The sequence below is a fragment of the Chelmon rostratus genome, chromosome 7 (genome assembly GCF_017976325.1).
Source record: "Chelmon rostratus isolate fCheRos1 chromosome 7, fCheRos1.pri, whole genome shotgun sequence".
NCBI lineage: Eukaryota > Metazoa > Chordata > Actinopteri > Chaetodontiformes > Chaetodontidae > Chelmon > Chelmon rostratus.
In genome coordinates this window covers 6,377,050-6,391,318 of record NC_055664.1, presented here as the reverse complement: position 1 = coordinate 6,391,318, position 14,269 = coordinate 6,377,050, and the positions used below count along the sequence as shown (strand labels likewise).

The following is a 14,269-nucleotide window of genomic DNA, read 5'->3' as shown; positions in this document are numbered from 1 at the left end:
TCGCCTGGCAGTCGCGTGGCTCTAAAACAGGGGCCCTCACTTTAAGGGACCAAAGGTGGGTGGGTGGGGGCAGGGGGGGTTGGTCAATCCGACATCTGCTCGCTAACAGTTAACAGCAGATGTCTGACATTTGAAAACACAGAGAGTGATCAAAGCTGGCTAAATACGCTGCAAGGGTGTTGCTCTTGAAAGACAAGTCCTTATTTCACATGAAGAAGAGATGCGTGTGTGTGTGTGTGTGTGTGTGTGTGTGTATGTTTCACAAGGCCTATTAGTCTGGGTCTCCTGTAGCAGCCAGCTGCTATTAAGCAGAGGTAATGTTAAGATTAGGGATTAAAATGCACTTCTTATATGACAAATGATTTGAGAACTTCAACTGTATAAGTGAAGCGTGAAGTGAAGCGTCCTCCATGGGCCCACAGGCAAGCCTGTGCTGTACAGGGGCAGATATATTCTCAGCTGATTTGTCAGTCTATTGTCTCTTCCTGTGAGCTTGGAGGGAACAGGTTGGGCCTTTTTGCAGGTAGTGTAATGTTGCTTCTGAAAAGAATAAGCGAGGGGCTCTCTGGAGTAAAGCACGGTAACTGCACACTCTTGTTCATCCTGGGAGAAGAGGAAACTGTGTTTTGTTTTGTTTTTTGGGTGGAGAGCTTGCGGGGCGGGGGTGCGTGGGCTGGAGGGGTAGTGCATGGTTTCAGGCTGGACATCTGTCGCTTGTGAGTAATTTTTTTTTTTTTTTTTTCTAGGCCGGGTCTCTCGGTTTTTGAATGGAGCCAGTGACCTGTCAGTCTTGACTGATGGGAGCCCGTGTGTGGGAAAATCCCACAGCCAAAGAGCTGGAGCATTCACATGCTAATTGAGGCCGATAAATAAGAGGGCCGTGCCGCGCCGAGGGCCCTAGAGACGCGCTGAGATTCAGAGTAGAGGAGGCACAGGCGCACAGACACCCGAGAAGAAACATGACTGCTTCATCCATGGCGCACAACGTGGCGAAACATCCCAGTGCCAAGGAGGAGAGAAAGGTATTTTACTCTTGGATGTGCTGTAGATCGATTTCTCCTTTAGGACACAGGTATACACGCAGTCCTCTGAGCTCCAGCGTGGTGCCTCACCATCCTGGCTGCCTTTCACCGTGACTTTTATTTTTTTTTTTATCTCTCTTTTTTAATCCTTACAGCTGAGGAAGCCGCTCATTGAGAGGAAACGGCGAGAGAGGATAAACAATTGTTTGGATCAGCTGAAAGAGACTGTGATCGGAGCGTTCAGACTCGATGTGAGTATCCCCCCCCCTCCACGTGTCTCATCCCTTCCACAACAATGGAGGAATTGGATTAAGTTAATTTCAAGGCCGCTCATCTCTCAACAGCAATCCAAGCTGGAAAAGGCCGACATTCTAGAGATGACAGTGAAGCATCTGCAAAACATCCAGAGTAATAAACTCAACGGTAAGGGACATAAAGCAGCTCTGTGGGTGCACTTGTCTCTGTGGGTCACAGGCCATGTGGGGTGTGATGCATCGCTTTGATTACTTTGGATTGTAGTTTTTATTGCTTATAATCCTGGCTCTTATCCCTTGGGTCAGCAATTGGGCAATTCCAACTGAAACATGCAATAGCTTGAGATCCCTTGACCTATCTGACATTAGGCAGCAGAGATCATCACAGCACAGATGCTGTTAGATGCTGTACATCTCACATATTGTATTCAGCTGGTCTTATTTTGTTTTATAGTTAAGCTAAATTGTGAAAGATTTAGTATTTTAGAGCAGGCTCCTGTTAAGAGACAGCATCAGTTGAAGCTGTTGCATGTTGCGCTGTCACCACCAGGGGTTGCTATAGCCTCACACCTCCTCCCTTTTCTCTTTCAGACCCCACACTAGGCCTGGAGGCCCAGCAGAAATACAGCACAGGGTACATCCAGTGCATGCACGAGGTCCACAACATGCTCCTCACCTGCGACTGGATGGACAAAACTCTGGGCTCCCGCCTGCTCAACCACCTCCTCAAGTCCCTGCCAAGGTCCACCGATGAGCACCCCCTCCAGCCCACACCCAGGCAAGACGGCCCTCCTCCAGCTGGCCAAGACACGGGGCTCCCCGGCACACCCCTAAGAGGAGACCCCCTGGCCGGCAGGCAGCTCCAGAGAGAAGGGTCCACCTGCCACGTGGCTGGGCACAGAGAGAGACCGGCACTCCACAGCTCCCACCTGGGGATGCTGGAGATGTGGAGGCCCTGGTGAACTGGTGGATTAATGATCTTGGTTGTTAATTTTCTTAGACCATCCTCTGTTATGTATCTTATAGATATGCTGCTCAGAAGACAAACGTGGGGCAGTTTTGTTCCAGTGATTATTATTGTAGGTGTGCTATAATGATTCTATACAGACCTTTTCTCAGTACTTCCCTTCAGAAGTCGACTTCTTGTAGCCTGCATTATAGAAGGCTCTTATTAATCTTTCATGTATTTATTGTATTAACAGCTTTATTTATTTGATATTATAAGGCATGACTTTGCTTCTTAGGCCATTTGCTTGGCATTGCATAGATTTTTATGTCTTCTTCCTTCGCTGTATAATTAACCCAAACATTGATTATAATAAAGCTTATTGTACACTCTTGAGCTTTTATTCAGCTTTCAGTCTTGTTCATTACAGTTTCTCTTGTCTATTATGTTTTGACATAACAGCTCCCCTTGGTCTGACAAGGAGACCCAAACTGTTTACACTGTTTTACTGTTATATAATCAGCAAATGAGTCCTTTGACACGGCAAAGTATACAACCTCTCTTTATAGCCTCTTTTAGCTTTTGTTTTAATGACTGGCTGCAGCATATTGATCAATTCAGTCTCACTACATTTGCGACAGTAGCAGCAGCAGGCAGGTGCTTTGTGTAAATAAACTCAGATATTCACACTACCTGCCCAGCAACAAATGTCAGACAGACAAAGTTAGAAGCTAACTACGTGTTAGCTCAACCAAACAGCACATATTTTGACTGCCACAGTAGGAAAAGCATGTGTTAGTGATAACTGTGATAAAAACATTAATTCTGCTCTGTTCAAGTGTCCCAAACTGTGACAGAGTAATACACAACAACACGTCCCTGAAACCAAAGCAGCTAAGTGGAATTCAGCCAATGTTAATTTTATCATTTACACCCATGCTTTACGTCTGGGATGCCAAAATGCCTTCTGTCAAAAAGATGATGCTACAACACATTAGTGTGTTGTCAATATGTCAGATAACATGTTTAGGAGTTTTTTTCTCCATAGTGCAGCTTTAATTAAAGGGATGGTTCGCCTAAATCATAAAGCAACATGTTTTCTAACATCTTACCTGTGGTGCTATCAATAGTTTCACGTTTATGCAAGCCCAGTGAACACAAGTGAGGTGAACAGATCATATGTCATTTTCACAGACAAGACACCAAGAAAAGCACAGAAAATACAATAAAATGAACAATGGCTTAGTTCCACTCTGTTGTTTTGAATAGAACAGAAACCTTGTTAATATTACCTATAACACCTGTGCTTTTCTTACTATGACAACTTCCACAGGGACTAATTCTAGGTGGTAGAAGATAGTTCCAATAAAAAGCATTCACAGTGTTCTATAGATTATCCCGAGTGACCAGGACACTGTTGCTGCAGAGAAATGCTGCATTTGAAATGGCAAATTTCATCTTCAGATACATTTAGCACCACAAAAGAGGTGGTGTATGGCTAGTTGACTGCAAGGTAGGTGAAATATGGTTTTTAATGACTGGGGTAACTGAGGCTTTAATCCCACGGCCTGCCAACATGAGTGTTTGCATGTAAGTATTAATTATTGAGAATTAAATTATAACTATAGATCGTATGCGTTTTGTGACCGAGAGGACAAGGCACCCATTCTAAGGCTGACCTAAATGAATAATGAGTTTAGTGTGGGTGTGCGTGTGTGTTTGTGTTTGTGTGGGACTAGATTGTGCAGAAAGTTTCTATATGACACTGACGCTCTACTTTACTGGTTTCATTTGGCCTGTGCTAGACTGTCAAATTAAAAACAAGTTAGATAATCAGATAAAGGATCCAGTGAAACGGGGATTTGGGAGAACTTGAAAGCATCACAGCCATCAATCAGGGCGCACAAAAACGTCAGGATGTAGCCTAAGTATACAGTCAAAGCGAGTGTTCTGGTACATTTGCGCTTTGATAAGGATATAATTCATCATTGGGTTTTGAAAAGTAGAAAAGTGCATATGGCCCATTCTCCCGCTATTATTGCCGTTATGATTGGACGCCACATGGCGGCGGGTCTGAAGAAGGAGAGAGAGAGAGAGAGGAGGGGGGGACGCCTGGTCCCTCAGCGGAGCCCTCCAACAAAAGCGAGCCGAGACAGCTGCTCTCTCCACAGTCCACACCATTAAAGATCTGGAACAGGGATCTGGGGGTGGCGAGGTGCCAAGAACTCCTCCACTTGAAAGGTCTGAAACTCTTCCTTCATTTGGGGCACTTGAGTTTAATGGTGCTTTTTGCGGAAATGATGCGCAATTGAGGCGTAACCGTGCGTAAAAGAGCACCTGAAAACACACCACTGCATCTACCTGGAGGGTGGCACAGATGACTGCCTGTTCTCTTTTCGAGTAGACAGAGCTGCTTTATTGTGAGAGCAATTTACATGACAATGCCGTGTACAAAATGTGCATAATCACGAGGACAGAGGGTTGAGCGCGCCTATTAGACAGAAACAAACTGAAATTGAGCGCAACCAGCACATTCAAACGCAGAAAGTCCAACACTGATCCCACATGTACCAGCATCATTTAATTCTCCACAGTCCAAATGTTGTCTAAGGGATGACAGCTTCAGAATTTGCATTTTTGTACAATCACCGCATTACAGTAAAGATGCCATGCAACAGGAAAGGTGTCACCTGAGAAATCAACCACATATTATGGACTCTCTCGCAGCAGAGCGGACAACGTGAGAATGCGGTGGCACACACATCAGAAGTCACCAAAACAACGGGGAGAACAAACGAGGCGCAGGGCAACACCTGTCGCTTTCTTTGGAGAAGGGCCCTTAATTCCCCCGGCTGATTCAGTTCGGGCCGAGGGGCCGCCGGCAGCAGCTGCCAACTGAAGGCATCGCGTTACATCCGCCAAACAGCCGGGTCAATCTGCTGAGGCTCGGACATAAAGGCCAGCAGAACGATGAACGGGTAGGGCGGAAAACAGACAGAGCAGATACTCAATGGCCCAGGTGCTATGATGCTCTGACGCGTAAAAGTGGTCAGATTTGACTAATGTCACCAAAGCAGGCCATATTTTCTATACTCTGAACGTGTGCCACAACCCAGGATTAATTAATGGGTTCATAAAAAGCTAAATTTAATTTCAATTTAATTCATGAAAACATCTATCACATAGTGTTATTGAAAAATAAAAGTGTAACTGACAGCCTGCTGCCTCTGATAATGACTTGTGTGCAGCTGAATGGATGCACACACTGTTGATTAGTAGCGGCAGCGGGGGGAAAAACAGAGCGGCCGGTCCCCAAACCCAACAAACTGTGTGAGGACAGGCAGTGCAGCTCCTCGGGGCGCAGACCGGGGCTGGCCGCACACAAAGGGAGTGGGCGCTCATTGGCTCCGGCCGTGTGCGCTCTGTTGTCCCACAGCGAGAGGAGCTCAGCCCCCATTCACATGTTAATAAGCCCGTATAAATACTAACAACAGCCACTCAGCGCCAGCAGCACGTCGCACTAGGGCTGTACAATAAACACAGGGCGAGTCTGTCGATTTTTTTTCCCTGAAACCGGTTCCGTTTGCCAGCTGCCCCCTTTTACTGACGACTCGGGAGGAAAAAGCAGCAGAAGGAGAAGCCACAGAAGCGGCGATCCAACCAACATGGCCCCGTCGGCTCGGCCCAGCAACACCGTGCTTGATATGGAGGAAGATGAGTCCTACTACGGGGTTCAGAAAGCGGACAGAAAGGTACCCACAGCGGGGCTGGTGAGGGGGTAGCACGCTCCCTCTGGGCGCACTTGGCAGCGACGCACTTGTCGCGCCTGCGGCAGTCTGTCCTGAGCAGCGGTGGCCGTATCCACCGCAGTGAGTTTCTAATATGTGATGAAGTGTGATCTTTGTGTCCCTGCAGACGCGGAAACCTCTGGTGGAGAAGAAGAGGCGAGCGCGCATCAATGAGAGTTTGCAGGAGCTGCGGACTTTGCTGGCAGACACAGACGTGAGTACGGTGCGCACACCCTCCACCCCAGCTCACCTGTTCCCGTGAGACTGTTCGGTTCTGATGGAGCTCTCCTGGTTGTTTCCACAGTTTCACTCCAAGATGGAGAACGCCGAGGTGCTGGAGGTGACGGTGAAAAAGGTGGAGGACATACTGAAGAACCGAACCCAAGGTCTGCATAAGTCTTCACACCTACGCCTACGAAGCTAGGGAATTTAATCCTAAAATGAATCTGAAAATGACAGTGGGAAAGGCTGCGTTACTTTTCATTTATGCCCTGACAACAAGGGTTTGCATCCTCAGATCTCAGTGATCCAGTGTTGCAAGGTTCTTGCCATCTTTTTTTTTTGGCTAAATATACTAATATGTATGGGAAAAAAATGTCATTATTAGTGTGGCTATGTGAGCAAACAGGTGTTCATTTAACTCAACTACACTAATTCACCAAATTTCCATCTTAAAACTAATTAAGCTACTGAGAAAAGGTCAATTTTAAAGGTATATCACCATGTTTTGATTCAAGATCCCTGCTGATCTCTGCTCTTATTATTATGACACTGACTTTTTTCCTCCCAAACAGTACAAACACTTTGAGTAGATAGACTCATCCAAGTTTTGGATAAGGGAACAAAATCACGGGGTGTTAAAGTGTATGTACTGTATGCTCGAGCTTCAACCTAAACTTTAGAGCAGTGGCCCCCAGCCTCTGGGTCCAGACATCCACAAGGGGCCATGAGATGTTTAAGAGAAAAGGAAAAATGGGGGGTAAAAAAAAAAAAAAAAAAAAATTATATTAACAAATTATGCTTTTTTCCAAGAGGTTACCTTGATTTTTCAAGGTTTTTTTTGTTAAATTACTGGATCATTTTACTTATTCTGGAAAATTATTCAAAACACGGGGAGAAAAGATCACTGTGGGTGAACTGGTCACAGCTGGTGGGCATATGGAACAGTCAGAGAGGGATCACAAGACAACAACATTTGCGGCCACTGATCTAGAAGCAACAAAAGCCATTTTGTGGTATTTTATCAAAAATGTAATCTGATTACTCATGAGAAATGAAAACCACCCAACTGATAATGTCTCGGCTGGGACCACAGGCAGTCCAAGTGCAATAATGTACAGTCATTTCACAGTCTGCCTCTCTCCTCCCACAGAAACAGCAGCACTCAACCGGGAAGCCAGCGAGAGGTTTGCGGCCGGCTACATCCAGTGCATGCACGAGGTCCACATGTTTGTGTCCAGCTGTCCTGGGATAGATGCAACAGTGGCAGCGGAGCTCCTCAACCATCTTCTGGAGTGCATGCCCCTGAACGAGGATCACCTCCAGGATGTGCTCATGGATCTAATCACTGACACGTCTGGGAGTAACGGCAGCACTTGGCACGGAGGCGGCGAGGCGCTCTGCTCGACTCTGGCTTCGCCTGGAGGAAGGAGCCTGTCCAGCGGCTCGTCCTCGGCCCTCTCCCCGGCCCCCTCCACCACGTCCAGCGAGGACCTGTGCTCCGACCTGGACGAGACAGACAGCGAGCACAACCAGAGCTCCAGTGAGGGCTTGGAGAACAGGGAGGCTCTGAGCATGCCCACCATGACCTACCCACGGTCAATGTGGAGACCCTGGTAGGGGTCTGGGGTGCAGTTGGGATATGTTGGAGCAGGGTTTGTGGGATTTCTTTTAAGATGTGACTTTGGGCCTCTTACTGGAAGGAAGAATTCCACTCTACAACACGTGAACTCTTTAAAAAAACAAAACAAACATGGTGTACCTTGCATGACAGGGCTCATTTATCACTGCAGATAACTGGCCACATGTATGGATGTTTTTCTGGATTCCCTACATTCAAGTTCAATAATCAAATCTGTCCTAGAAGACAAAGAAGAGACCAATTTGTCCACTCAGCTGGTCAGAATGCAGTGCAGCTGCGTTTTGTGGAGGGACCATGAATGTGGCTAGACTCTTCAGCCACAATGGAATGCAGCAGCTTTACAGCCTTCCCTTGGCATTCTGGGAAATGTAGGATATAACTCAATGAAGAAGAAACTGACAGTGAAAGCTGATGGAACATCAGTTCAGCTGAAAAAAAGAAAACTCTCCTAAAGTGCTTTGGATATCAGAGAAACACTGAAGAATTTTGAAGGGTGGAGATTTCCTTTATTTCATTAGAGGGGCCCTTCCTCTCAAGGGCCCCTACAGCTCGGGGCTCCCCCTTCTCCTTTTCAGGCATCACTCCCCTGGCTTTTAGTCCTATGCTATGGTTTTTCTTTACACCTGGAGCAAGATGAAGCCTTCCCTCTCAACACTCACTTACAACCCAACAAAGGACAGACGTGGAACAGTTCCAGTTCACACTTTTTGTGTCGGTGACTCTGTGTATATAGGATTTGTATGTGGAGAAAAGCTCTTTTAGAAACCGAGAAGTTTGGCAATGCCTCTGATTAATATAAATATTTCTATTGTATCGAATAAGACCCGTAGCTTATTGGACCAGTAGCCTCTTTCAGAATGACCACTTTATGTTGTAATGTTTAGAAATGTCTGAATTTGTTGAATAAAATAATGTAATTGAAAAGCTTTTGCCTGACTGGACTCAGTGTTTGGTAGCAGGAAACAGGAAAAGAACTTATAATGATTATGCGACTCATGCTTCAAATCATGCTTTTGTCTGGGGACTCCAGGCTTAAAAGCTATGGACTGAGGTTTGGTTGCATGGCCCATTCAACCACAAGCACATTTTGACATTGAATAGAAACAAGGAACACTGCCTGGTTAATGCATGTTGCTGGCTGACAGTTTGATATGTATCATTTACAGTCTTTGGTGACATCGGCTAAAAGTCCATGTTCATGAGCAAGACATTCAGCTCTTGTCCTCAGAAGTCTGCGCGCTCCTCTCCCTCTACTGAAATACCTCCGTGCGTCCTCGCCACGGGGACGCGCGGTGCGTGTGCGCACATGAAAGAGTCGCACCTCTCCAAGTGTCTTCACTCTCACCTCACACACAATGAGCGCGCTGACATCGGACTGTTACATCCTGGCTGCACTAGAGATCATCCTGCAGCGACGCCCCCGCAGCGGCCCCACGAGACGGCCCCCATCAGTCCCACCCGGAGGATAAGATCATCAGAACATACTCCAGGTCTAATACTGGGTGAACATCTCGCATGGTTTGTGCTGTTCGCCGCCTGTTGTCAGATCTGCTGAATGGAGCCTTGAAGCAATAATGAACAACCCCGGGTGGAGGCGGAGGTGGGGTCGGGTGGAGGCTGGGTGTGAACGTTGGAGGAAACACATTGAAATGGGAGCGGACGAGAAACGGTGATCAAAGCTGCGACCATTTGACAGAGGAGCGTCAAATGGTCGCAGCTATAGAGGACAAGAGGACATGAGCTGGACCGCATTCTTCAAAGGGTCCAACCACACACACACACAGACACACACACACACACAAACACACACACACTTGATCACCCAGACGCCTAAAGACTAACAGGGATACAGTGATGGAAAAAGCGTCCAGGTCGTTAACTTTTAATAGCTGACTGTCTCTGGGTCGGTGTGAAATACTCCGACTACAAGCACTGTGTACAAACTTCTACAGACTTTGGCTCACTGTGAAAGCAGTAAGTCAAACTAATGGCTCCCTACAAAGATTTGCGTTTTTACAACCTGGAAACACAGAAGTTGCTCCTGATTATTTTTGCTTGTGATTAATCTAGAATGCCTTAATAAACAATTTGATAATGAAGCACTTCAAGTTTCCTTTATTATCTCTCATAATTTACTCTTGTAGCTGGTATGGGTGGAGCTACTTCATGGAGTATTGCTTCCATCTTTAACAATGCGTATGTTCTAATTAGGCTATATTTTTGTATTTTGAATATTACAGGATTACTTCATATTTTGGGAAATATGGTTGTTTGCTTCCGTTTGAGAGTTAGATGAGAATATGTAAAATCATACCTGTCCAGTACATATAAGGCTGCAGCCAACAGCTGATGAGCTCAGCACACATACTGGAATTTCCTTAGCTGTAACAGAGGTGTATTTCAGTTCAACAGGGCTCTCACATCTACATGTTCTTGCACCGATCTTGGATGCACCCCTGATGAAATGAGAAGTTCTCATCAGTTTTCCTACTCAGCTATCACCAGAGTTCACCAGCAGTTCCTACTTTAACATCCACAGGACAGCTGTCTTTTACTGGAACAATTACATCTTGGGCCATTCTATTTCTGGCCTTTTGTAAAGCCAAACCCTTTTTCAGACAGACTAAGTTAAAATACAGTAGACAATATCCGTTAGTCCCCAAGCACACCAGGCATTGTAGTCTTGGAACACTGTGTTGTTGGAAACACTTTAGTGTGCATGTTTGGGTATATAAAAGGAAGCAGGTGTGTGAATGGGTGGGGATGTTGCTTTTAAGGACACTCAGAAAATTTATTTACACTCACACTCCTTTCTGTCTGGTCAAACTAACACATGACTGAACAGAAACCTTGACTAAAGCTGAACCTGACCCTTAAAAAAATCCTAGTGTTACAAGACATAGGGAATCATTTTTAGGATACTCTATAAAATGATGTGCTTTTGGCATGAAATTCATGACTGTGGGAATACTTCCCACCATCAGACCCCTGCAGATCACCACAATCTGCCAACTGAAAGTGGCAGATGACAGGCGGAGCACGTAACCAGATTTAGTTTTAAAGGGGGAAAAAGGTGAAAAAATCAGGCAGGAGGGAGGTCCGAATGCATCAGCTGCGGGTTTGTGAGCGTGCATATGAATTCTGAGGTTAAAGGTCAGTGCGGTGCAACAGTTGGCGTGAGAGCGATTCAACGGCGGAGGCGAGCATATGGTCCTGAAACAGATCCCCGGGGGAACCCCCGCCATCCCATCTCAACTGTCTTTGACTGTGAGAGAACCGTCACTTCCCATTGGGCGGCGGCAGCAGCAGCTTTATGTGTCATTCAATGCACTTTAAAATAACGTATAGCTGAGATGATAGATTCATTAATTAGAGAATTTCTTAGTAAAAAAATGCATATCAACTGAAGGGAAACCAGTTTAATACATAACGGTCAGTTTACACCTGGGGAGTGCGACCAGGCCTGTGAGAACAGTTGTGTAAAGTCTAGTTTGAAGTGGTTTGAATCATTAACTGCAACAAAGTAAAATCACTCAAGTATAGCATGAGTTGTTTTGCCTTTGCTAATCCTCTCATATTTACCAATGCATGTGGTGAAATCTGAAAAAACAAATCCTCATCCCTCCTTCCTGTCCTATTCCTAAGCACATTATGTTTTTTATGTCATTTGGCTTCCCAATCAGGCATTATATCTACAGCTGCTTAGAACGAACCCTGGCCTGATGAGCAGCTTCAGCTGCCGAGCCACTGCCTGTTCATTTATAGAGCTGCGATCATTACAGATTTTCTCAGTTGTTTACACACAAATACTGGTGCTGGAGACACAATGACCACAACATGTAACTCGTGCACCAACCCCCTGACACAATCCTGCCAAACTACAAGCACAATTCCTGCTTTACATTCAATTTGCAGTTCTAAAACACACCTTTTCTAAACACTACACACAGTTCTCATGCTACGTGATATTTCCCCTGCTGCTTGGCCAGGGAAAACACAAGACAGGATGCAGCATAGTGTTTTTACTGTAGCTGTATGCTGTAAATCCGTTTTGTATGTAGACCACCGTATGTGCAACTTTGTGTTGGCTGGGATTTACACTGTGTAATTTTTTTTTTTGTAGGAAAACAAGATGTATTGGTTATCGTGTATTTGTGTGTTCTGAGTATAAAAACAGTTTTCTAAAATATTTTACAACACACTTATGTTTGTACTGTATGTAGTAAATGTAACACCGAACAAAGGAAGGCCTAAGTCATTATGATGAATGGAGAAGAAGTGTTTACCATCAGTGTTCAACTGGTTCTGATAAATGTCTGTTCATATGATGGTTTGTGTGTGTCATTTGAAAACAAAACACCATTTTGAAGAAATGACATTGTTCTGAATGCAAAGTTTTATTTTGCTGGAGAATTGAGGGGTTTTGCACGTTGTGTATGTGTGTTTTTTTGATTTGTGTGTAGAGTTCTGAGAGCGTGAGGCATGCTTGCAGAAAATGTGTGTAAACAATCGAGAAAAACTGTAAGTCTGTATTTGATCACGTTGTTTTTGTCTCTCTCTCTCTCTAAAACACACTCACACATGCGCTGCTTCAGCTGTGCACCGGAGCCGTATCCAGGTTCACTGCCTGCTGCAGATGCTGCTCAGATATGAATGTAACTAAAAACAGACAGTACAGACCTCCACATGTGGACTGATGTTCTGTTCAAATTCACTGTGGCGATATGAAGGGAAAAGAGGGAGAGAATGAGAGGAGACGAGATACAGACTTAATGTCTCTGAAGGATTACTTGTTTTGCTGTTGTTCAGCAATGAAGAGCAAATCTGTAACAATTTGATGTCACACGTAAACCTTCCCATCAGTGTGTGTGGGGAAGAAACAGCAGCACTCTGACAGGATCTGCTCCAGTACCAGGATCAGCCTGTTGGAGAGCAGGAAGCAGATTGCAGCGCCGTCCTGACAGTCGTGCTGATTTTTGTGCTGCTGTGATACATCAAGTTGGTGATTTGCAGGTGGGGTCGGGTGCAGGTGTTGATTACTGCACAACTATAGGCTCATTCTCAGCATCACAAACAAAACAAAGCAAAGCAAAACACGACACACACTTCTCTGCATTAGACACTGAAATCTAACTGAAGGCACTTCCTCGCCATTTCAAGGCACCGCCTTTCAAAATACCACAGCTATGAACCAGCTGATCAAACACAGCGGTCAGGTGTATGGATGCTCAGGTGCTTAATTTTAAACACACCAACCACCATAAGCACGATACAAAGGTAACAGGTGAGTACACCTGTCTTCAACAAAAATGGACGCAACCTTGCAGTAAGAGGGAGAAACCTCATTGGCCACAGAGCTTTTTGAATGTCCTGGGTCAGCGTGATGGTAACATCACAATGTGCAATCACGCAGAATGGGGTCCGCCATGCCAACTTAGGTCCTAACAACACAGCCCACCTACTCACATTTTTAGATAGACTACACAACGATACACTCTCACCTGGGACAATATATCTTTCCACTGATCTGCTCTGGTCAACTGGTTTCATCGGCATTCCACAATTTTCACTTCAACACCTCCCACCATACCCTCCTTCCTTAACCCCACTGAGGAGTGTTTTTTTAGCAGGTTTATGATCTCCAGCCCTATGTCAGGACACCCCTCATTCAAGCCATGGAGGAGGCCTGTGACCAAAGTGATGCGGGTCTGTGCAAGGCTGGATTCACCATCCAGGAGGACTCTTCCCTCGCTGTCAGAGAGGATGCAGCCTGTGATGTGTACGAAGTGCTTTGGTCAGACCGAGCTGGGCCAAGAGATGATGCTGAGGGTTTTCATTTTGTCTCCACAAATGTTTTTGCTGTGTTTGTGGACTTTATTCTACTGTATTTAGAACCTGTTCTGTTCTGATTTTCAGCCTTTGGAAATGCATGAATGTACTGACTGATTTTACAATGTGGAGAGAAATAAACATTTTGATTGTGCAGTGTGGACTTGGTGTTGTGTTAGGTCAAAATATTCATGTACTTCACTCTGACATGCCTGTGAATATTCTCATTCATCCAGGTCATTGTAAGCTTTAGGGCATTCAATCGTTCGCAACTGGACCTCGTCAGTTTGTCTTAGAAGTTTTAGTTTCTAAGACAAACTGACGAGGTCCAGTTGCGAACTGAATTGAATGCCCTAAAGCTTCACTCTGACAATATCTCTGAAAAAACTCAAACCCAGACTAAATTATTAGAAAAGTACGTAAGGTTCTCAAATGTGGGAATTTGCTGTTGGTCTTCGATTATGTGCTGTGAGAGGTACAATAGATTAGTGTAAACACAAGCATTAAAATGCAAAGGGACCTGTTATTATTATTGTTTCACTTATTTCCCCATGCTTTCGTTCTTCTTC

General features: G+C 45.2%; 2 protein-coding genes across 2 annotated transcripts; both read left to right on the top strand.

The window, feature by feature from the left end:
* The first annotated feature begins 959 nt into the window (after positions 1–959).
* her8.2 (hairy-related 8.2) lies at positions 960–2,238 on the top strand. The gene is made up of 4 exons (XM_041941378.1): positions 960–1,022; positions 1,178–1,273; positions 1,367–1,445; positions 1,868–2,238. The coding sequence occupies exons 1-4, from the start codon at positions 960–962 to the stop codon at positions 2,236–2,238; spliced, it is 609 nt and encodes a 202-aa protein (XP_041797312.1).
* A 3,615-nt stretch (positions 2,239–5,853) lies between these two features.
* On the top strand, positions 5,854–7,849 carry her13 (hairy-related 13). Its single transcript, XM_041941281.1, has 4 exons — positions 5,854–5,974; positions 6,138–6,224; positions 6,315–6,396; positions 7,383–7,849. The coding sequence occupies exons 1-4, from the start codon at positions 5,888–5,890 to the stop codon at positions 7,847–7,849; spliced, it is 723 nt and encodes a 240-aa protein (XP_041797215.1). The 5' UTR covers positions 5,854–5,887.
* The last annotated feature ends 6,420 nt before the right edge of the window (positions 7,850–14,269 follow it).